Source organism: Malus sylvestris, chromosome 3 (assembly GCF_916048215.2).
Source record: "Malus sylvestris chromosome 3, drMalSylv7.2, whole genome shotgun sequence".
NCBI lineage: Eukaryota > Viridiplantae > Streptophyta > Magnoliopsida > Rosales > Rosaceae > Malus > Malus sylvestris.
In genome coordinates, this window is record NC_062262.1 from 18,878,254 (window position 1) to 18,902,941 (window position 24,688).

General features: G+C 39.2%; 1 protein-coding gene and 1 long non-coding RNA gene across 3 annotated transcripts; both read right to left on the reverse strand.

Annotated features, from left to right (window-relative positions):
* Positions 1-7,665: 7,665 nt before the first annotated feature.
* Positions 7,666-10,209, reverse strand: LOC126614889 (uncharacterized). The gene is made up of 2 exons (XR_007620557.1): positions 9,610-10,209; positions 7,666-8,657 (listed from the first exon to the last, which is right to left on the reverse strand). It is a non-coding gene; the product is annotated as an uncharacterized LOC126614889 (long non-coding RNA).
* Positions 10,210-18,024: 7,815 nt separating this feature from the next.
* LOC126614886 (uncharacterized) lies at positions 18,025-22,233 on the reverse strand. 2 transcript variants are annotated; one of them, XM_050282569.1, is made up of 7 exons: positions 21,684-22,233; positions 21,261-21,374; positions 21,008-21,166; positions 20,230-20,391; positions 19,998-20,114; positions 18,897-19,019; positions 18,025-18,791 (listed from the first exon to the last, which is right to left on the reverse strand). In XM_050282569.1, exons 1-7 carry the CDS (start codon positions 22,044-22,046, stop codon positions 18,309-18,311), a joined length of 1,521 nt encoding a protein of 506 aa, XP_050138526.1. In that variant the 5' UTR covers positions 22,047-22,233; the 3' UTR covers positions 18,025-18,308. The 2 variants fall into 2 exon arrangements, with proteins under 2 accessions (XP_050138526.1, XP_050138527.1); XM_050282570.1 differs by having other exon boundaries at positions 18,909-19,019; positions 21,684-22,232.
* Positions 22,234-24,688: the final 2,455 nt, after the last annotated feature.

Consider the following 24,688-nt stretch of genomic DNA (forward strand, 5'->3'; position numbering starts at 1 on the left):
GGTGCTGTTCCTTTACCCTTATGGGTAATAGTAGGGTAGCTGGAACTTCGAAATTCTCGTGCCTAAACTTTGTCAGAGATCTTTGATAAAGTTATATGTGGTACCCGAGGAGTTGATGGTGCATATGGAGAGCGGTGATTGAACAGTAAGATTCACGTGCTTTCTACTTCACCAGAAATCTTCGACAGATTGCCCGTAATTTCCGCAAAGCTGAGTGTGCATGTGACAGGTGCTGACGAGGCTGAAAAAGCAGGTGCTTCTTCGATTTCTAAGATCGGCTCTCGTGGTCTCTGAGCAGCCCAGCTTTTGAGAAAGCAAACGCCTCTTCGATTTCTGAGATCGGCCCTCGTGGTCTCTGAGCAGCCCAGCTTTTGAGAAAGCAAACGCCTCTTCGATTTCTGAGATCGGCCCTCGTGGTCTCTGAGCAGCCCAGCTTTTGAGAAAGCAAACGCCTCTTCGATTTCTGAAGCTCCGTCGAGTGCAGATTTTTATAGAGGCTGGCATTAAGTTCCACAGCACACTTGAATCTCTACCAGTAGAAGCTCATTTCTTGCACTTCTAAGATCTTGATTTGTCTGACCTCTTCCTTCTTCAACACATTTGAAAATGTCTGGACCCTCCGACCGTCGTTTTGACTTGAACCTTGGAGAAGAGACAGCCACGCCTTCTCCAGACAACATATGGCGCCCATCCTTCATATCCCCTACTGGTCATCTTACCGTTGGGGATTCTGTGATGAAGAATGATATGACCGCTGCAGTGGTGGCCAGGAACCTTCTCACTCCCAAAGATAATAGACTACTTTCCAAACGGTCTGATGAGTTGGCTGTTAAGGACTCTCTGGCTCTTAGTGTTCAGTGTGCAGGTTCTGTGTCTAATATGGCCCAACGCCTATTTGCTAGAACCCGCCAAGTTGAATCATTGGCTGCTGAAGTGATGAGTCTCAAACAGGAGATTAGAGGGCTCAAGCATGAGAATAAGCAGTTGCACCGGCTCGCCCATGACTATGCTACAAACATGAAGAGGAAGCTTGACCAGATGAAGGAATCTGATGGTAAGGTTTTACTTGATCATCAGCGGTTTGTGGGTTTGTTCCAAAGGCATTTATTGCCTTCGTCCTCTAGGGTTGTACCTGGTAATGAAGCTTCAAATGATGAACCTCCAATGCCTCCTCCTTCTGGGGTTTTGTCAAGTACTGAGGCTCCGGATAACCACCCTCCGGTGCTTTCTCTTTCTGGGGCTCTACCGACTGCTGAGACTTCCCCTAAGCAACCTTTGTGAAGGCTCCTTTTTGTTTGTTTATTTTGACTCATGTATATGTACATATTTGTGGCTTATCGAAAATATTAATAAATAAGCTTTGCTTCATTTCAACATATTGTGTTAAATACACCAAAGCCTTCTTCATAAAGTTCTTTGAATTTTTGCTTTTGTTGAAACCTGTATTGTTGAAGCTTTGTGAGTGAAGCATGTAGTTTGAGGTAGTGTTCCCTTAATTTCCCGAGTGAGGAAAACTTCTCGGTTGGAGACTTGAAAAATCCAAGTCACTGAGTGGTTGTGAGACTGCCGAGTATCAAGGTGCAGTAGCATATGGTGGGAGTCCCCCAAGTCTTCAGGCGAAGAGAGTTGCCGAATGAGGTGTCTCGCGTGTTACTAATTTGTCAAAGTAACGAATTCTTGTTTCGATGTCACACATTCGTATATGCTTTATCTAAAAATATTTCCAACTTTTGTGTGTTTGATGCTGCATGCTATTGACTAGACAAGATCAAGTGCAATTAGTAGCTTTTCTCTCTTTTTCATCTTTTCTTTGGTGGAATTGCTTTTCGTTTCCACTAATCAGCCTGAGTGGATGCAAGATAACACCTTTCTCTATAGCTCAGATTGCAAAGTCGTCTTCATGAAAGTTTTTTCTTATCTTGTGAACTACAACATATCCAAATTTGAGATCCATCGGAGTAGTACAACTTCAGAAATTCAAGTATGATGAGTAACTGTTCATCAATGTTCTGTTAATCCGTCAGACTTGTTGTGAGCTTCGAAACTCCATTGTCTCTTGTTCAGATCAACATACTTTCTTCATTGAAGTTGTTCCTCAGCTTGTGAACTACAACATATCCAAATTTGAGGTCCCTCGGAGCAGTATAACTCCAGAAATCCAGGTATGATGAGTGACTGTTTATCATTTGTCTGTCAACCCGTCAGATTTGTTGTGAGCTTTGAAACTCTATTTTCTCTTGCTCAGATCAGCATGCTTTCTTCATTGAAGTTGTTCCTCAGCTTGTGAACTACAACATATCCAAATTTGAGATCCCTCGAAGCAGTATGACTCCAGAAATCCAGGTATGATGAATGACTGGTTATTATTTTTCTGTCAACCCGTCAGATTTGTTGTGAGCTTCGAAACTCCATTTTCTCTTGTTCAGATCGGTATGCTTTCTTCATTGAAGTTGTTCCTCATCGACTCTTTCATAACATATCAAAAATTCAGGATGAACTAACGGTTAAATATTTCCAGATCTTCGAAACATCACAACAGCTTCGAAATCTGCAAGAAGCCGACTATCATGTTTGGAGCTTCAACACTTTAATTTCCGTCGCTCAAACAGAAATGGTTCCTTCTTGAAAGTTGTTCATATGCTCAAGAACTATAGGGTGTCCAAAATTCAGCTCCATTGGAGAAGAGCAGAGGTTGCAGAAATTTGATAGATGAAAGGAGGCGGAAGAGGGAGAGAGAGAAAAAGTCTCTTGGGTTGGATTTCTATTTTGGGGCAGATTCCAATTTTTGTAGCACCTTCAATATTGATGAATTGCTTGTACTTTTGTCCATTATGAAACTTGGGACTTTGGCTTGTTGTTGGATCTATTATAATATGTTTGGGAACATATATAAGTGAATAAATAAGAATGAAAATTTTGGGCCCTTGTGGGTGTAAAACAAAAAATGTTTATGTTTACCCAAGTGTTTTTGTACAAGTTCAAGGGCATCTTGGGTTTTGTGAACAAAATTTGTTTATTTGGAGCAAGGTTTTGTGATGAAGCTTTGTAGGTGAAGCTTTGGTGTTGAAGCTTTCTAGGTGAAGCTTTGATGGTGAAGCTTTGTAGATGAAGCTTTGTAGATGAAGCTTTCTAGGTGAAGCTTTGATGGTGAAGCTTTGTAGATGAAGCTTTCTAGGTGAAGCTTTGATGGTGAAGCTTTGATGGTGAAAGTATGTAGAGGGAGCTTTCTAGGTGAAGATTTTTTAGGTGAAGCTTTGTAGGTGAAGCTTTTTTAAGTGAAGCTTTTCGGGTGAAGTTTTTTTTTTTGGGTGAAGCTTTGTGGGTGAAGCTTTTTAGGTGAAGCTTTGTGGGTGAAGCTTTGGAGGTGAAGCTTTTCGGGTGAAGCTTGTTGGGTGAAGCTTTTTAGGTAAAGCTTTGTGGGTGAAGCTTTTTAGGTGAAGCTTTGTGGGTGAAGCTTTGGAGGTGAAGCTTTTCGGGTGAAGCTTTTTGGGTGAAGCTTTTTAGGTGAAGCTTTGTGGGTGAAGCTTTGGAGGTGAAGCTTTTCGGGTGAAGCTTTTTGGATGAAGCTGTTTTTTTTTTTTTGGCGCTTGACACGGTCTTCATTTGCTTGTTTTGTAGTGACTGTGGAAGACGGATTGCTTTCTGATTGAGAAGGGTTCTGGCATCGCTTGCTATGAATGTAAAAGAGTGAGGGCTGAGTTGGCTAAATTACCTCTTTATTGAATTCATTGCCAAATGGCCTTCATTACATAGGATGTCGAACGGCTATAGCTCAACACTTGTACATCGTGAGTCTATTTGTAGTAGTACTTCAAGTGATCAGCGTTCCATGGATGGCCAAGGGTCTTGCCATCAGAGCTTCTAAGTGTGTAAGAGCCAGGGCGACTGATGCCAATGACTTCATACGGTCCATCCCAGTTTGGACTAAGTGTGCCTTCACTCGGGACTCTGTCGCAGAGTAATCTTTTCTTTAAGACCCAGTCTCCTATTTTGAAAGAACGAGGCTTGACCCTAGAGTCATAATAGTTGGAGATGCGCTGCTTGTAGGCGACATTCCTCAAGTGAGCTTGGTTTCTGTGTTCCTCGACTAAATCCAAGTTGAGGGTGAGTTGTTTGTCATTTTCACTTTGAATGTAGTTCTGGACTCGGAATGTTGCTTGCTCGAGCTCAACAGGGACAACCGTCTCTGTGCCAAAGGCAAGTGAGAATGGAGTTTCTCCTGTTGAAGTCCGATATGAAGTGCGATATGACCAAAGAACTTGGGGTACAAATTCTGGCCAACAGCCTTTAGCTTTGTCCAAGCTGGTTTTCAAAGTGCGCTTGATTATTTTGTTGATGGCCTCAACTTGTCCATTAGACTGGGGATGAGCTGGAGAGGCAAAGCATAAGTTGATGTTGAACTTAGAGCAGAACAACCTAAACTTCTTGTTGTCAAACTGTCGCCCATTGTCAGTGACTATCGCATTGGGAATGCCGAATCTACAAAGGATGTTCTTCCACACGAAGTCTTCTATCTTTGCCTCAGTAATGGTTGCCAAGGGTTCTACTTCGGCCCACTTTGTGAAGTAGTCCACTGCAACGACTGCGTAACAAACTTTGCCCTTCCCTGCCGGCATTGGGCCGATCAAATCAAGTCCCCACTGGGCGAAGGGCCAAGGGCTGATCATAGGAGTAAGAGGCTCTGGAGGGGAATGAGGAATAGTCGCATATCGTTGACATTTGTCACATGAGCGGGATACTTTGATGGCATCCTGGTGGAGTGTTGGCCAGTAATATCCTTGGCGAAAAGTCTTGTGTGCTAGGGACCGAGATCCAGCATGATCTCCACAGACTCCCTCATGTATTTCCCGAAGGACGATTTCCGCCTCGGCAGGCGTAAGACACCTTAAGTATGGCAGGCTAAAACCTCGCTATTGTGGCGATACCCTTGACGCGGGTTTGACCCACTGCATTGACTGCCTGGGGGCGAGCGCTATTGTGGCGATACCCTTGGTTATCGGGATAGTGTCCCTTACTCTTTTTACTGAAAGGAGAGTGGTGAGGATGGAAATCCTTCCTCTTGCCTTGAAATTGATATGTTTGTTGATTCGGTGAAGCATTATGCAAGGCATGGGGAGGTGCCACTGCTGTTTGGAAAGTCGAGGTCTTCTCATTTAGGTGAGTCTGGCTTCCACCTCCCACTTGTTGATAAAGGATGGTTGTAGGGGGTTTCTCCTGATATGTCTTTGCCTCGGCGGAGGCATGGTTATAAGCCTGCGCCATCACCTCAGAGTAAGTCTTCCAAGTATTGGCATTGATCATGTATTTAAAGAAACAATCACGTAGGCCTGCCGTGAAGGCTTTGAGGGCAGTCTTGTCGTCTGCCTCGGCACACCGGGAGTATTCATGGCTGAAGCGGCCAGCATACATACGTAATGACTCGTCTGCCTTCTGGCGGATAGTGTACAAGTCATCTGCAGAGTGCAAGCGATCGGTTTGGAAAATGTGTTGGGAAACAAATAGTTTCCTCAATTCCTCAAATGAGTCTACCGTCTCAGGTGTAAGACGACAATACCAATTTAGAGCTCCACTAGAGAGGGTGGAGGGGAAGAGAAGACATCGCTCTTCGTCGGTGTGCATCCGGTATGCCATGGTGGATTCAAAGAGGTTAAGGTGCTCAATCGGGTCCTCTTTTCCAGTATAAAGTTGCAAGCCAAGCTTTTGCTTTGTCTTTGCTTGAAGGGGGGTGTTGAGGATCCTCCTTGTAAGAGGGCCAGGCCTGGGTTGGTTCCAGTCAGGTATTTCAGCCTGACGTTCAGCCTTCAACTTGTTTACTTCCTCAAGAAGTTGTAGGACAAGGGGGTCCTGAGCGGAGTTATGTGTCACTGGAGCTTTCTTTCGTAAATCTCCATCTCCTATTGGAATTAGGAAGGTTTGATCAAGGGCATGTGATTTTTCCCTGGACTCGCTGTACTGGCTTCCAGGGTATGTCTGTCGGAACACCTCTGAGTCCCCTGTACCCTCATGTCTCTCTAGGACTTGTTGCCCCTTCCCCAAATTGGTGGCCGGCTTGGGCCGTGGCAGGGGACCGAGTCTCTCAGAAATCCTTGGGTCATTAATCTTTGAGCTTATATGGATGGAATTCTCTCGACGTTGCTTCAGGAAATCCCGACAATCGCGAAAGACGGCTTTCGATCCTTCTGCCCCTTCAGCAAAGAGGTGTCTCCCTCCACTTATCATGGTTCGGGTCGAAGCAACTGGGTTAAGAGAAGCCTCATGTTGATTATCAAGTCGAGGGGTAATCTGTTCCCTATCAGGGATATCTATGTCGAATGCATGTGACCCTCCATGTTGGAGGGCACCCAGTTGATGGTTGACTTCCACGGGGGCAACAAGCTCGCGTGTCTGAGCTTGCCTAGCTTCGTGGAGTGTCTCGAAGAGCTTCTTATATTGCTCCTGGAGGACCTCATTCCTCATTGCTATCTTGTTGTTCTGAGCTTCCAACTCATCGACTTTAGCTTGAAGAAGAACTCGTTTTCCTTCCTTCTTTCGTTGTTTCGCACTATGTGCAAGGGGGTGTCATTCTGTGTGCTGTGGCTTCCTTCGCTTCCCATGCTGGAGAGGGATGCCTGATCAAAAGAAAGTGTACGAATGATAGAAACCAGCTTGACACAGGTGAAGAGAGTAGGAATAAGTGTCGTTTCCCACAGACGGCGCCAAATGTTGATGCACAAAATCAGCGAAGACTTTGGTACAACAGAAAGTGTCAGGTTTTGTGACCTTCGCTTGGTTGCTTGGTTGCTTCAGTCACTAGTGAGGATAAGTACGTAAATGAATAGAGACAGAGAAGCAAACACAGGATGTACGTGGTTCACCCAGATTGGCTACGTCCACGGAGTAGAGGAGTTCTTATTAGTAGTGAAGGGCTTACACAAGTACAAAGGATCAAGCTCTCAATTTAGTGAGTTCTTGTGAATGATTTAACACAAAATGGCATTAGGCAATATTGTGGGGGAATGACCCCTATTTATAGAAAAACTTGTAGCTTTGTCACATTGACATGTGTCATGTTATGATTGGTTCTTGATGTCGACACGTGCTGCGCTCTGATTGGCTTCTAATCTTGACACGTGTCGAGTAGTGATTGGCCTCCTGGTCGGAGGGGAACTCTTCTGGGTCCTTGACAGTATAGCGTTGGCCGGTGCTCGGTAGTTTCGGGATTGGTCAAGTATGGTACAAACAACATGTATGCAAATAACTCGATTTCCAGTTACTACTTCATTAAATTATGAACGACAATGCTCCAAATTAACCGTGACATCACTAGTTAACTCTCAAATTTTCCTTGTTTTATTGGATTGGATGACATCATTCGACAACCCAAAACATTCTTCAAAAGTTCCCTACATGACATCATAATAGAGATACAATCAAAGATCAATACATTTAATGAAAATCATAAGCATTGACAAAGCACTTGCAACTATGACATCATGTCGCTTATGCTAGGAATTGAACTTAACGCGATCGTTTATAAGCGACCTTCACTACATATGAATATAAGTTTGTAACGATTATGTGAAACTTCCTTATATTCTAGCAACAGATTTATGCATGCCAATTAAGTGTCAACCCTTAATTAACAAATATAAATAAGTTATCAATCAAACAGTTAAGTCAATTGCATTCACGATTCAAGAGTTCATAACTGGAATTTATCAAATTATATTGCACACATAATCATGGCTTTGAAATCACCCCTAGCCAAGAGGGGTTTAGCCACTCATATTTATAACAAAACGAAAGGAAATGAATTTAAACATTAGAAACAAAAGAAAGAAAACACCTAAACGCTCCAACGATCCAAGTTGGACAGCAAGCACGTCCAAGCACTTTCCTTCCCTTCCTTTGCTACCGCACAAGGTGTTGGTGAGTGTTTGAAGATTTGTTTGTACGGAGGAATGGATGTGAAGATGAATGGATGTGTTTGGATGAAGGTTGTGTTGAAATGAGAGTGAATGATCTAACTAAAACTAAGCTAAATTTATGTTACACACACTTTCTTTTATAGAGGAAGTGCATGGAAAATGGAGGGGAACATGGAGTGGTGTAGCAATTGAGTGCAATAATGCATGAAATCTGAAATGATGGAGGGAACAAGGAATGGTGTAGCAATTGAGTGCAATGATTCAATGTAATGATGCATGAAATCTGAAATAATGGAGGGGACAAGGGTGATGATGCACGACATGGGTGGAAATTGGAGTGATTTATGGCAGAAAATAGGAAAGGGATGGCTCCCTTGCACGATAAGGAAGAGAAATGGTGAATGATGATATGGCTTGGACTTTTAAGGCAGGTTAGGACTTGTAGAATATGTAATGAAATGTCCTAAAGTATTTGGAAACCCTTCGTGTGACTGAATCTTTGGTAATTTAGATTAGAAAAGGTAAAGACAAGATAAGACAAGTTTGACTAGTCTTTCCTCTTTCTTGATGGTTTCTTTGTCTTCCTTGGTCCTCTATTTATTTTCTTCCTCTCCTTGGCACATTCCTAGCTTCTTTAGATCTTTAATTTCGTCCAACCACTTTGCTCCATGCATGTGCTATCCATTCCAAGCCCAAAACTGCTCAAAAATGCACCAAAATGCACCTTATTGCATACTTTGTCCTTAGAACCTGAAATTGCACGAAAATGACTTTAAACACTAAAACAACTAAGGAATAACAATATAAATGCATGAGAACAAGCTAACTCAGTTGTATAAATATGCTCCTATCACTAGGGCAAAGCCATGAGCCTTAGCATGAATATGTGATTTTATTAATTTGCTTATGAATTGATGCATGCTTGCTTTGAATTATTAATCACAGTGATTAAACTATCTAATTGTCTTAATGATTCGCGACCATTAGGGTTTTTAGACAAGTAATTTGATGCAATTTTTGTTGGAACATCACCCTAAAATTGAAGAGGGCTTCTAGTGATTAGTAATTGTAAGTTCACTTAAGGCGAACATCACGTTCTTAAGGGTTGCATGGTTTTTCAAAAGGTTTTCACAAAGCTTAATAAGTCTTGCATGTTTAGATTTGATCTGAACATCCCAGATGAATTGCATGTTAGATGTAAGTTTTTGCTTGAACATCACGAGGAAAATATGCATTAGGAAAACCTAACCTTCAAAGCATGTATGTGGAAATTCATAAGTAATTGGTAAATTTGCATAGGATTGTTAATGGTGACGGTAGAACCTTAGTGTCTAAATTGTTTTCAAAAACCCTTTTCTTTTACTTTCTTTGCTTTGTCAATTATTTAATTATTTTTATTTAAATTCATTTTTATTATTTTAAATTCCAAAATCAACCTTTTCGAAACTTTGTTTTAAATAATTAGCTAAGAATTAATTTAAATACAAATTATTCATTTAATCCCTGTGGAAAACGACCTTACTTGAGCTGCTATACTACGATAACCTTGTACTCTTGCAAGTATTTTTAAGCCTTTTTATCGTTACTTTTCCAGGTGGTAAAAATCCTATCAGTAACTTCCATACATAATGTGGTCTCAAAATCCAGGTTGTGGGACTATAATTTTCTAGGGACGAAGTAAGACTAATTTGAATATAGTTACCTCAAAGTTCGGTCATGGACTCACCAGCTCTAGGCGGAGTTGCATTAGACAGAGTAGCAATGCCACCGTCACTCTACTCTGGGGCACTAGCCGGAGTCGCGACCATGTTTGTTCCACAAGACACACTATCTGATCTGAATAAGGACACAATCAAATCCTATAAGTCTTTGAGTTCCTACAAGCTAGGAATTGGTATGTGCCGCAAGTAATCATAACTCCTAAGATGATGCAATATCTACTCTTATCTGTAGGATTCTTCCAGATTAGAACGAAAATTCTATCCTAAAAATGTCTCTCTCCCAACAGTATAGATACACCCATCTTGGTTCATCTAGGGTAATGCAATCTAAACACTTCAATTTTCTTACCCATTACTTGAGTCTAAAATCATGCACTAACTTGACCATCAGAAAGCCTTTGGCCGGCACCCCTCTGGGCTTGCTTACAGTTGTTTCATTTTTTTTACAGGTTGCTTGAGTTTGTGCTTAACCAACTCACGGCGTTGCGCAAATTTGGCTCCAACACATGTGGTTGCCGCATATAAACTTCTTCAAGCAACACCATGTAGAAAAGCATAAATAACGTCTAATTGCTTAAGTATGCACCTGAATTGGGAAGCCAGTGCCAAAACAAGACTCATTGTAGCGATTCCTTGGGAAGGAATCATTAAACTACAATTATAGGTCATAAGCCTTAGAGTGGGGGATCCATCATAACACACAGAGCCTAAAATCCAAGAAAGCATCACTCTTACTAACCTCCCTTCGAGTTTTTTAGTCATCATAAGTCTTATTACCACCCTAGGAAACCCATATATCCAACCCAATACACCATATGACCATACAAACTCTCTCTCATGATAAATTGATAAACTTCTAGCTTCCACACCACGCTTATCTTAATCAAGTCATTATTTGCCTAATCATGCTATCTTCGAGCCATTGATCTAACCGAGATATTTCTTTAGACATGCTAATTCTTTTGAGATATTTCGGGACTTGGTACGAAGTCGAACCAAGGGAGACAATATGACGTTCTCAAAGCCCAAGTCCACTTTGAAAATTCCCCCAACATAAATTGGCAACTTTATTAGAGACAGGTCGCGATCTTGATTAAATAACTCCAAGATCTAAGAAAAATACTACCAGGAGTGGCAATGTCTCAGAGGCAGGCGATGTTGCTTCCCGACTCTACATGTCTCAACGCGAATATCAACACCAAGAAAGCTAGGAAAACTTGGACGAATAAGCCATATCGGACATCATCACAGCCATTCATGCTTTGGGTTAAGCCCAAAAAAAAATTGCTCTCAATGCCAAGCGACAAGGCTAGTGACAAAGACTGCATGCCCAGGGAAAAATTTTTCCAAGAAGAGTCAGTTGCTGCTACATGCAAAGGTTTTGAAAAATTGCTATTGTGGGACCATGATTTCCAGGGCTAGAGTAAGGCTAATCCGGGTAGAGCTGTATCAGACAGAGTTGGATGCCACCATCATTCTGCTCCGAGGCACTAGACTCCACTAGATGACCATGCATGTTCCGCAAGACACGCAATTTGTTCCGGATATGGACTCAATCAAATCCTATATCTTGGAGTCCCTACAACCTAGGGATAGTTGTGCGTCGCAAGTAATCACACTCCTAAGAAGATGCAATATCTAATTACTAGATATCCTCTCGAATTCTTGTAATACCCCGTATTTAAAAAAAATGGTTATATAAATGTGTGTGTAAGTACTTATATCTATATCAAATGTAATATATAAAAGGAAATTAAAAAAAAAATCATTACATTTGATATAGATATAAGTACTTACACACACATTTATATAACCATTTTTTTTAAGTTAGTAATTGGAGAGTTAAGCTCTAAGAGGTGGGAATTTTCTAGTAGAGTTAGCTTGATTTTTCTCCAAAGAATGAGGTGGAAATTGGTAATTAATAGAAGCTAACAATTAGGGTGAAGAGGTGGAGTCTATAGCATGTGTATGTTAGTCTATGTGCATGTAGGTGGCAACACTTTGAGGTATTAGAAGTGCTTACTCATCAATCTATAGGAATCTTAATCATTAGGATGATATTCACCACCCTAAATAGAGGAAGATGACAACTTATTGTGGTTAGAACATTTCACGTGGCCTTTGATGCAAGGAACATCTTGCATGATATTCATTAGTTCATGATTAACTTAACACTTGTTGTTTTTCCATTGGAACACATTTCATTCTTAATGATTAGGACAACACATGTTGCTTTGTTATTGGAACACATCTCATGGTAATGATTAGCACAATACTTGGTTTCTTTCGATTGGCACACTTGGAAGCTTTCTACTCAAACTAGATGGGAAGGAAGAGGTTATTCAATCCTTATAAAGGAAGGAGCAAAAACCAACGGAAGGGACATGGAAAAAAGAGAGAGGAAGAAGAAGAACAAGAAAAAGAACAACTCTAACAAAAAGCCATCCTCCCTTTCATATTACCTCTTTATCTTTCTTTTACATATTGTTAAGGCTTTAAGCCATCTTTCATTGTATTTGTAAGTTTCGCATATAAAGTGAAATACAATGAAAGCAAACCCCAGTGGATGTAGTCGATTTGGCGAACCACTTAAATCTTGTGTTGTTTATACATTTACATTTTGACATCATTGCCATGAGAAGCACTCCACTAAACCATCGAAAATCTCCATTTACTTCCCTTGAGAATCTTGTAAAATAAGAGAGACAAATCCTAGAAAATGCATGAGAGCTTACCCAACGTAATTGCTCTATGGAACTCAAATGGAGTCATGCATCAATATCACCTAGAAAGAGATGGAGTAAAATGGTAAAGTAATATTTCTCAATTAGATTGTTGTGTGTTATCAATACTATCTTATCGGTAATATAATACAATTTTGGCTACTAACAATTTAATTAGTGTTGTAGATGTCATAGAGCATGTGACTATTGATATCCTCGTTACATGGCATATACATAAACATGCTTGTAAAGTAAGAAAAATAGTTGTGATGTATCAAGTGCTCACTTGTGTAAAGTGTTTGAGTTGTGAGAATAGTCAAGGGCTGAAGTTTTCCTTGAATATAAAATAATGAACCTTGTATACGTCCAGCATCAGGGGAAGGGCTTGAGGTATACAACTGGTTGGTTATAAAATAATGAAATCTTGTATATATCAGGCGTCGGGGGAATGGCTTGAATATACAATTGGGCGTCGGGGGAATTGCCTAGATAATAAAGTGGAAATTGAGAATTTAATTACAAAAATTGGGTTTAAGTGATGAATGGGAGTTAACTCATATTCTAAGGTATTCGGAGCCAAGTGGTATAAGTATGGTATAGGATGTGCATGCTTGGGTGCCTTAGGTATGTGTTGACATGATTAGGAGGATGTTAGTACATTCATCCATCTCACTTGCATATATGCATTTGAAAGAATTGTTACAATTTAATTATTGTAATTTTTGTTGTGAATTAATTTGTACACTATAGTTATTTCCGCTGCATATTCAATAAATTTTATGTAGTAAACTCAAGTGTTTAGTATGTAAAGTTGTTAACTAGTGTTATAAGATGTATTGTGTAATCAGCTCCAAATAATTTAATTTTAATTTTTCCACCATATCTTGGTTGTAGAATTTATTTCTATAGTTAAGATATGGCTCATACCCTAACTTGTGAATAGTCTTTATTCGTGGGTCAGGGCGTGACAATTCTCCTGGCTTAGAATAAGGATTCTATCCTAAAAATGTCTCTCTTCCACGTGTATAAATACACATATCTAAGGTTCATCTATGGTAACACAATCTATACACTTGAATTCTCTTGCCTATTACTTGAGTCTCAAATCATTCATTAACTTAACAGTCGAAAAGCTTTTGGCTGGCGCACCCTTTCCTCCCCCCCCCCCCCGGGCCAAGGGTTTGCTTACGGTTGTTTACTGTTTTGCAAGTTATTCCAAACTACATGGATTTGTGTTCAACTACCGCTTACGTAGGTGCGCAGATTTGGTTCCAACAACCATCATTTGTCACTCAGGAAGACGTCATTGCCATGCTAGAAAATGAGTTGCACATGAGTTCAGATGACTGGAAGTATGTTCCTAAGCCACCATATCCAATTAGCCTTCTCCACATGCTATACCCTAAGGGATACGAGACTCTCAACCTTGTCCTATTTGACGGGAAGAAAGGTAGCCCTAAGGAACATATAAGTCGTTTCATTGACGCTTTGGGTCCTCATGCTAGTGACTACAACCTTTGCCTCATGGAGTTCTTGAAGAGTTTAACCGACTGTACCAACATTTAGTACATTACCCTCGCGCCAGGTTCTATCCTAACCTAGGAAGAATTGGTAGACAATTTCTGTAAAAAGTATTTCCAACATGAGGAAAAAGTCAAGACAACTTAGCTCAACAAACACACGTCAAAAGCACGGGGAAGATCTTGTGACTTTTGTTAAGCGTTTCTGAGATCTCGCCCTAGATTGCTACGACGAATGGAAGACAAAAATCGAAAATCAAACTGGAAGAAAGATCAAGTACCTGAGAAGTGACAATATATGTTAGTACACAATTAAGGAGTTTGCCGATTACTGTAAGCAGGAAAGCATCACAAGACACTTCACATTCAAAGAATAATCCACAACAAAATAGAGTTGTTGGGAGAATGAACATAGTCTCATGGAAAACAACTACTACTCTCAAACGAACATGGATGAGTTTTGTGATAGCCATGTAGTATAAGTTGTTAACCTATTAGTACCGATTAATAAAGGTTTGACTGGAGAGTAAGTTGATCATAGAGGGGAATGAGGCTAAAGCCAATATAACTAATGAATCAGCCGGGCGGAAACTTAACTTAGTTGAGTGGAGATCCATGCTCTAAGTTCAATAGGCAAACTGGTTGGGCATGATTCAAATACACTGTACACCTTATTCCTATGGTGGAAGAAGTGTGTTGTTCTGCAAAAGTTACAAGTGTATATTTATACTTAATGACAGTGATATCTTAAAAATAAGAGGAAAATAGAAGACTACTCTTAAACAGTGATCACCTATGTGAGAGTAGAAGTGGGTCACTTCTATAAGAATGAGATGGCTAAATTCTCTAAAACTATCATGAATCAAGGATTTGTTTATGACCAAAATGTACACAACTGTATGAACAATAATATATAACGATTAGTGATGTGTATTGCTTATTGTTTCGATTTGCTGCTGCAATGAACAATTCAAGATCTTCCACATCCACTTCGTCACCAAGTAAATCTTATAAGTATTCACTAAGGTAGGTTCAAGTCCAAAAGGCACATCTTTCAATGCATCTCTTGTTTGCCTGCACTCTCAATTTCTTCTAATTTTTCATTCATGTGAGAGATTGTTGGAAATTATATATTATAATATAAAACATTATAATATATATAATTTTAATAATTGAAAATATGTTAACCGTATTTTTTAGAAAGGTTATGTCGTTTGAATTTAATTGGTGCCATCAATTGGCTTTCAGAGTGTGTATATAGTATACCTCTTCAAATAAAAAGGGGTCGGTGCATTCCCTAACTAAGGGGTGTCAGATGGTTTAAAACCAATGGACACATATAATTTACCAAAGGGTGCCATGAGTTGTATATAAACTCAAGCACTTCATTCGTAGGACAAGTTTTTTTTTTTTTAGTCTTCAGAAAGTAGAAAATAGGATAATTAATTACTCGAGTTATAGGATTTCTCCACCCTATTTATCTCATTCTTTATTTGTTAAATTCTGGACCGTGTCTTGAGAGTACGGAATTTATGAAGCTTGCTAGAGTTCGAAGATTAAAGTGCTTCAACTTCATATTATAGATTGTTGAATCTTGGGAGACGAACACCTACATAACTACAAGCACAAAAATACGAACGAAAATCTGTCTTGAGGACATTGCATTTATGCAAGCCTCAATCTTCAACTTTATCAATATTTCTTACTCTCTCTCTCTCTAATTGTTTATATTAATTTTGTACATAATTGATGTTGTGAGTTTCTTTATAATTATTACCATTGGTATTTATAATGTTGTTTTCATATTTTCTAATATTGCTCCAACAGAAGGTGCCCTATGCTAATGTTGTGGGGTGCATGATGTATGAAATTGTGTGCACACGACCCGACCTAGCTCAGGCAATCAACATCTTTCCAAGTACATGGCAAATCAAGGAAAACAACATTAGGATGCAGTCAAGCGGGTTCTGCATTACTTGAAGGTTGCTAAGGCAGCAAGGGATTATGTTTGGAAAGCATAAGGAAAAATGCAAGGGTGTTGGGATATGTTGACGCCAACCATGTAGGGGGTTATGTCTTTACATGCGCAAGAGGACCACTTAGCTGGAGAGCACTACTATTACCAATTACAACTTTGTTGACCATAGAAGCAGAGTATCCAGAATTGGGTGGAAGATCAAAACACATTGAAGTGAGATATTAGAGAATCCAGAATTGGGTGGACTCCAAGAAGATTTTGGTGAAAAAGTTTCACACAGACGATAATGTCGCAGGCTTCCTTACCAAGATAGTGTCAGCCAATAAGTTCAAGCATTGCCTGAACTTGATCAATCTTATTAAAACAAAATATTTTCGTGTGATGTAAAGTGAGAAGTTATATAACATGCGTGCAAGTAAGTTTGGAGGCTATTTTGGTGCTGTTGTGCAAATGCTAGTGATACATAAAAGGTGAAAGTATAACAAAGTAAATGTATGACATGCATTGATGCACCCTACTTCTCCATCTTTTAAATTGATTGAACGAAGAAGTTGGTGTGTTCAAATTCATTCTTAAGCAAAACATGAAGTTAAAATTCACTTTACTGAGTTAAAATTTAAGGAACTTTAACGAAAAACTTTCAGTACTGTTCACTTTTTACACTAAAAAATCAATTCTGGTACTATACATTTTACCCTTTATTTTGTCTTTATCGTTAAAACACAAAGTTTTCAAGCTATTTTCATTAGTTTTCCTTAAAATTTATTGGTGTTCAAATTCATTCTATCCGGTGGAAGCTTGCAAATCTAGGGGAAGAAGATATATAGAGCTCGGATCTAGATCCTATGATCCTTACATACTATTCATTCATCGTACATCGTGCAACCAACTTTCCTTAGGTAGTGTTTGTGTTTAACTTTAAATAAAAAATGATTTCCGGCCGCACGATATATGATGAACAGATAGAATGTAAGGATCCGGATGGGATCCAAATCCATAGAGCTCTGCTCTAGTGAAAGCAATTGGATCAAAGCTATAATGTTCATATAACAAACAAAAAATTTGCTACTCTCAGCCTCGAGGACATATTGCCTTTTCAAGAAACGATTGTTACAATGAAACATCTACGAGTCTTAACTGAGAAGCCCCCTGACAAGGGACGTAATGCTTGCAGTGCTGCCCTTGCCCGCCAGCACCTCCGGTGATTTTTTTTCATCCTACCATTTAAAGAAGGCTGAATCAACCAGTAGGTAGGGGAAGGCAGCAATGCTGGTCCTCATCTAATTAGATTAATGACAACATTTGGAAAATTACAGCATAATAAAAACGTACTATTTCAGACTCTTACCAAATTAAATTTCAAACTTTTGAGGGCAGCAAAGACAGATATATCATTTGGTTGAACATTCTAATGAAAATTGAAGAACTTAAGGTGGGGTTAAGCTCACAAGCATCGTACAAACACACTTGAAGAGGAACAAAAACAAAAACAAAGTGAGACAACTTTATTCAGTTTACCGACTAATCATGCATATAAAATTGTCATTAGATGTATGTTTGGGTGAGGGATTTCCAAGTCCCAAGGGATTGAGGCCAATTAGTAACCAATGGACCACAACACGTTAGATAAACGGGATTAGAAGTGCCCTTCATGAGCATTAATGTGACAAGTATTTGCAAATCCGTAAACTACAGTTCTAATACACCATGCTGTCAAACATCTGCTTAAACTTAATTCATTCAAAACTTGGTCTCCCAAAATCTCACAGAAAGGGTCTAATGCATTTCATTCAAAACCAACAGAACTTACTTTTGACAGAAACTAATGTTTAGCAAAAGAATTTTCCAGTTCCACGGATTCTTGTCACATTATGTGATCATCCAGTTTTACTTTTCATCTACCATTGTGGTTCTGTGCAAGCATCCAGTAAAACGAAATAAACTTGCATTAGTCCATCTATATAAAACATCACATCATAGACTGCTATAGCACATCCTTCTGTTTATATTTTGACATTTTCCGTCTATCTATGTTAACACAACACATTCTCACATCCTTGCCCACACACTCTCCCTAACCATAAACCTAGTGTGACAATTTCAGGAATAAACTGGTAACAGGGTAGCATAATTAACATATCAGAAAAAAATTAAGGACTAAAAGAATACAAAAGGTTTCTTGATAAAATAAACTATGAAAAATAAAGAAACTTGTATAAAGAGGTATGTGGTCACTACATTTTAAATAGCATTAAAAAAAACTTGAAAATTTTTAAAGAGCATTAAAAAAAAAAAATTTAATTTGACCAAAGCATACAATACTTCTCAACATCTAGGGAAATGAAGAATAATCATTATCACTGGAAAGGAAAAAGAAAATACTTACAACAACAGGAAAGGGCTTATGGACTCACAAATGGAACTTCGAACCCTTTTGTGGCCGCTTCCTTCCATTGGGTTTAGTAAAGCCCATTATATTCATTGCCTGACCAATCATAATTTCTTCTAAATCCACCACCATTAGAGTTGTTAAACCTCGATGCAGAATATCTGTGCTGAAAAGACTTTGACGACCCTTGTGAGATTGGGCTTCCGGAGTCATTCCAAATCTTTTTAGAGGATCCAGAACTTGAAGCATGACCACCTGCAGTCAAACTAGGAACCCTACGACCCCAACTAGATGGTGTTGCCGGAGACTTCCAATTGTTCTTTTTGCCTTTTCTAGGGGAGAAGTCCCCTGGATCATCCATTATCCAACCACTTCTATGTTTTGCCTTTTGTGGTGTTGTAAAAACTCTTTCTTCAAATTGGGTCTGTTTCCTTTCATGGGCCTTATTTAGGTCATGAGGAGCAGACTTGAATCCCATGTAGTCTCTCCTTTCCTTATGACGTTTCAAAACTGGAGTAGAAAAATTAGGTAATTCCCCAATTTTTTTGTGAACCTACAAGTTTCACAAAACACACCAGTTAGTTTTTTCACGAGTAAACTAACACTATGAATCGACAGTGAAGAAAATTTCACTAAAAACTAATTCTGGGAGGTGTACACTGAGAGTTACATTGACCAAACTTGCGCATTCACGAGCAATATGACCACCTTCACCACACTTGTAGCATAACCGAGGCGTTCCAAAACCAGTGGTTTCCCCACCACGTAAGCTTACACATGCCTGCATGTACAGAATCCCCTTTCTTAGACAAAAGTAAAAAAAGGAAGGGCGTTTCGGTGAAATGGAAGCAGAAAAATAGAATGCGAACCCTCTTCTGGACACAGGCAGGAAACTACAATTTTTAATAACAGAATATGATTGTGTAACATAACATCTCCCAATAAATTACAAGATATAATTGATAAATATGTTCAATGAGATTGGTGCATGTAAAGAATTGTCAAATGAAAAAACACAAACTAATACATGATCTGATGTAATCTATTCTTGAAGCAAGTAGCAAGAAATAAAATAACCATAACAATACATTATAATTTTTATTGTTGATAAAATTTAGATTCACCAACATTTCAAGCATGAGTAATAAAAAAACTAAACATCAGACTGAGATATATGTATGAAACTAAAGAGCATATTTGATGCATAGGCATTGCATATCCAGTTTTAACAACAGAAAGACAAATCAAAGAAGTAAAAATGGATAGAAAAAAGTAGATGAAAAACAAAAAAATTTAAAGACCAGGAACAAAACTTAGTTTCTTCTAGAATTCATCTATAAACAAAAGGCTTTTAAAACAACAAGCATCGTCTTCTAAACCATACTGTTGAAATCACATCACTCCCTAAACAAATAAAAATTATGATATGATGTTTTTCATATTTAAGAAAACCAGTGAAACCACTTCACAGCACAAATCATGTGCATTCATCTAAAACTTTTCTTTGAAAAAGGTCCTTACATGAGCATGTGCTTCTCATTCATTAGATGAGTCAAAGGACCAATTTAGCACTAAGTTTATGAGTTGGACAATATATCCCTATTGCAAAACGATAGACCTTGCTTGCATATATATGCAGCTTCCAAGACAATGGGCCTTGTTTGCATCTATGCAGCCTCTAATGCACCTTTCCATCCAACCACTAAGATAAAACGCAAAAACAGTTTAAAGAACATTTGAAACATTTAACAAGACTTACCATACCAGTATGTCCCATTGAACCACATTTGTAACAGGAAACTTCCCATGGACTAGTGTCAACATACTTGACACAACATAAATGGCCAAATCTCTTGCAGACATAGCATTGGATTTCCTGATTCATGAAAAGAAATATAGAAACCACTCTTGAACATAATGCTTAACAATATAATTATTATCAATATCATATCATAAATCATATGAACATACTCTTAGAAATCTCACGATACCTTAAGATCATCAGTTGAATAATCATTCCTGCATGAGAACATATCATGTCCAGAATCTCCACATTTTAGACATATTTGGGATTTCAATAAGCCACCATTCTGCTTTTCTGGACAGTCTTTAGCATGGTGTCCACCTTTTTTGCAGATAAAGCAATCTTGTCCCTATTGAGATTTAAATCAGGTACCATAAGAGGCCCCACAAAAATAAAGGATGCATAAGAACCCTCTGATAGAGCACTCAATGAGAACAGGGCAAACTAAGAAGAAAAACAGGTGAAATATTGAACAATCTTTATAAAATGACACAAAAGAACTTGGCATGCAGAAACTGGTGAACAACTCATGAGATTTGGACTGGCACTATCTCAACATTATCTAGCATTAAGAAAACAGGAAAACCCTATTTTATTATTTATGGATCTTTCTAATCAAACATGATCTGGAAACAGCAGAGAGTATGTGTACCAACAACCTACTTCTAAAATAACAAGCACTTAATCCTTCTCAGAAATCAAGGGAAGAATAACTATTCATTGCCAAAAGAAAGTTCTCAATCCTTCCAGAAAAGCGAAAAACAAGTAAGAGAAGGAATCAATTTAAATCTTGCATGTCAACATAATACAAGTGGCTGAAGCCCCACCACCCTCCGGACTAATAAACATGTAGTAATTAAGACTTAGAGAATGGGGTCAATTCAACTAATTCTCCAGATTATTTTGACGATTATTTTCAGAAAGTAAAAGAGTCAACTTAAAATTGTGTTTCTCTTCCAACTAACCTTTCTGCAGTGTTTTGCATTGTGCTCAAAACTGCCACAAACAAAGCACGGCTTCTTTCGCTTAGCTACGGTACAATTCACTGCCGCATGACCTTCTTCGCCACAGTTAAAGCATGCTCCCCAGCTACAATCTGGAGGATCAAAATACCTTGGTCCCCGCTGATATAATAGAAATAAGATAGGCACCATTCTAAGTTCTTCATATAGATTTTCATTTTCGAAGGGGCATTTCAAAGCAAACATTTGAACTCACAAGAAGTTTCCGCAGCACAACATTGTCGGTAAACTCAACATTTTCCAGTTGCTTTGCCTCAGCCAAATCTACAGCATTAGCTTCCTCTATCTTCTCTTCCTCTTTTGCAACAACCTAAACAAATAACGGGATGCAAAACAGTCATACGTAAACAGCTCTTTCACCCTCTTGTCAAGCAAAGATTAATCCGTTTACGCCAGAAAATGAGAGGAAACCGAAAACAAAATTAAGCAATAAAGTCTAAGCACCTTCTCAGGTTTAAAATCAAACCCTCCAATTCAATCCCATTATTTCTTTAATCACAATTAACAAAATTGTATAGTGAAAATAATTAAGATTAATGCCGATGAAGAATATTATGGAATACCTCAAACAATCAAGTTTTCCTAGAAACAAACAGAGTAAAAGACGAAAATCACTCACAGCTTGATCTTCAATCTTCATCTTCTTAATATTCTTCTTCCTCTGCTTCCTCCTTACCTTCTTAGTCTCCAAACCTGCAGCCGCAACTTCAGCTTCCTGCGAAGAAGACGAAGATGGGAGTTCAACCAAACCGCCACTCGGCTCGCCCGACACGGCGGCGTTGTTATCGGATGCCAACTTCGCCGCGCGCATTAACAAAGCTTTCTCGACGATTTTGAGGCTGATATCTTCGTTGGCCTCATCGTCGTCGCTGCTGCTCTGTTCGGCAGCAGATTTCGAAGGGTTTTGATTAGTTAATTCTCGTTCTTCTTCGCTCACTTCGTCCCGATCAAGCTTGGCCTTTTGCCTCTCCCTCTTGCCCATGTTCTTCTTCCCAAATCTGAAGCCCTAACCCTAATTTCTGAGGACTCGCGACTGTCAAAGCTAAAGAGGTGGGCGTGTTTTTTAATTTTGATTCAACTGGGAAGCTAGGGTTTCCCACTGGATTGCGGCTCTCGGTGGAGATTCTGAAGTTTCTAATGGACGGTTGTGATTGGACTTGGACGCTCCGATGATGACGCGACTTCTAAAGAGGAGGCGCTTTCCTTTATGTAGACCATCTCTATCCTTGGCTAAAAACTAAGGTCTCATTTGACAGCTCGGACTGTACTGATTATATCTGTCGGATAAGATAAATACTCACCGGACAGTACTAACTAAATTAGTCGGGCGTTTGGTGCGGTATCGGATTAATAACCGTATTATTTATACAATGTTTGGTATTATATCGGATAGGAAGAAAACTTAAAATAAAATTAAACTTAAAAAAAAAAAAAAATGAAACCCATACCTCTCCGCCGCACCCCCAAACTCCCTCCCTCTCTCCCTTCTTCTTCCCCGACTACATAACAAAAGAATCCCAAATAATGAAACCCAGATCTCTCCGCCGCACCCCCAAACTCCTTCCCTCTCTCTCTTCTTCTTCTCCTTCCCCGACTGCAAAAGAATCCCAAACCCCCTCACTGGCCTGGGCTCAGCCTTGGCCTCTGAGAATTTCTGGAAGGGTTCCCTTCGGGGTAAAGCCCTGCAATTCTAAGTCCAAATTTCTTGCTACCTTCACAATCTCCTGATCCAAAGTTCCCAGGCTCCTCACCTGCCAGTTGCAAGCGATGGCAGAAAGAGCGGAGAGCGAGAGTGAGAAGGAGCAGAGAGCGAGAGTGAGAACGAGCGGAGAGCGAGCATAGAGCGAGAGCGAGAACGAGCAGGAGGCCGACTAAGTTATACGGAGAAATTGGATGGGATTAGGAAGCAGGTATACACCGGGTAAAAAAGGTGGGCCCGAATTATTTAATCCGGTGCTTATTTAATCCAAACGGCACCAAACACCGTACACCGTATTATTAGTACTATCCGGTGTTTTATACGGTGTGCCAAACAGGGCCTAAATTTTTTAGTCTGGAAAATTTAGTTTTTAACTTAGAAATAATTTTTTTGCTTCAACCTTTATGGCCTAAAATTTTAGTCATGGATTATTAAAGAATGAACTTAGGCTAATTTTTTTCTTGAATTAACTTTTTTTAAAAAAAAATTATGTAGATTATCGTAAATTAATTTTATGAACATTTTAATCTAAAAATATTTAAATTCTGATAAATATTGAAAAATCACTAAATCTTTCCACAAAGCAAGCCTTCAACTTTCATCAAATTTTCAACTTTCACCAACTGTTCAACTTTCACCAAACTTTCAACTTTCACCAAAATTTTCATCCTCTATATAAACACAAGTTCAATATCGGTTGATCACACAATCTTCAACCTTCATCCTCTATATTCACCAATCTTTCAACTTTAAAAGTGTTTTTGTTTCCTAAAAATCTTCAATATCTCATTAATGGGTGATAGAAGAATGCGTAGCAGGGCAATACAGATGGCACAATACCAAGCAAGGCTTGACATTGAGGATGCTGAAATGATCAAAGCCGAAGTTGAACTTGCAAACTTGCTTATGCAATATGAGTAGCATGCCGAATCTAGCCATTGTGGTTCTGTCACAAGATGTTTATTTGTGCAACGTGATAGAGAAGAGTGTCATGACCGAATGATGAAAGATTATTTCATTAAGCGTTCGAGATTTCCTGCTCATGATTTTCGGAGGCGATTTCGGATGAGGAGAGAGCTTTTTGAAAGCATATTGAATGCAGTTGTCAATCATGACCACTACTTTGCGAGGAAGATAGATGTCATAGGTCGACAAAGTCTATCATCTCATCAGAAACTCACATCTGCATTTCGGATGCTAGCTAATGGGTGCTCTGTAGACTCAACTGATGAGTATTGCCGACTTGCAGAGACTACTGTTATTGAGAACCTGAAGCGCTTCTGTCAGACAATTCAAGCATATATGGAGCCACATACCTTCACAAGCCAAATTGTGAAGAGAAGAGGCTTCTACGCAAGGCAGACAAAAGAGGCTTCCCTGGCATGATAGGAAGTCTCGATTGTATGCATTGGGAGTGGAAGAATTAACCTACTGCTTAGGCTGACCAATTCAACGGCCGTCATAACAAGCCAACTATCGTGCTCAAGGCTGTGCGCATCTTACGACACATGGATTTGGCATGCATTCTTTAGCTCTCTTGGATCAAACAATGATATCAATGTTCTTTGGTTTTCTTCTCTGTTCGATGATGTTGTCAATGGATGGGCACCAGAATTTCTGTACAAGGTAAATGGTAATAGGTATAAGCTAGGTCACTACCTAACTGATGGTATTTATCCTAGTTGGTCTACCTTTGTTAAAAGTTTTTCTCATCCCGTTAGTGCAAAGAAGAAATTATTTTCGCAGAAACAAGAGTCTTATAAGAAGGATGTGGAAAGAGCGTTTGGGATCATATAAGCTCGATGGGCCATTGTTAGAGAGTCTGCACAACTTTGGCATACTTAAGACCTCTATTCATCATCCACATCTTTATTTGAAGACTCTTGCAATGGCTCATCGAGCTTGTAGGATCCCAAACGCTCTTT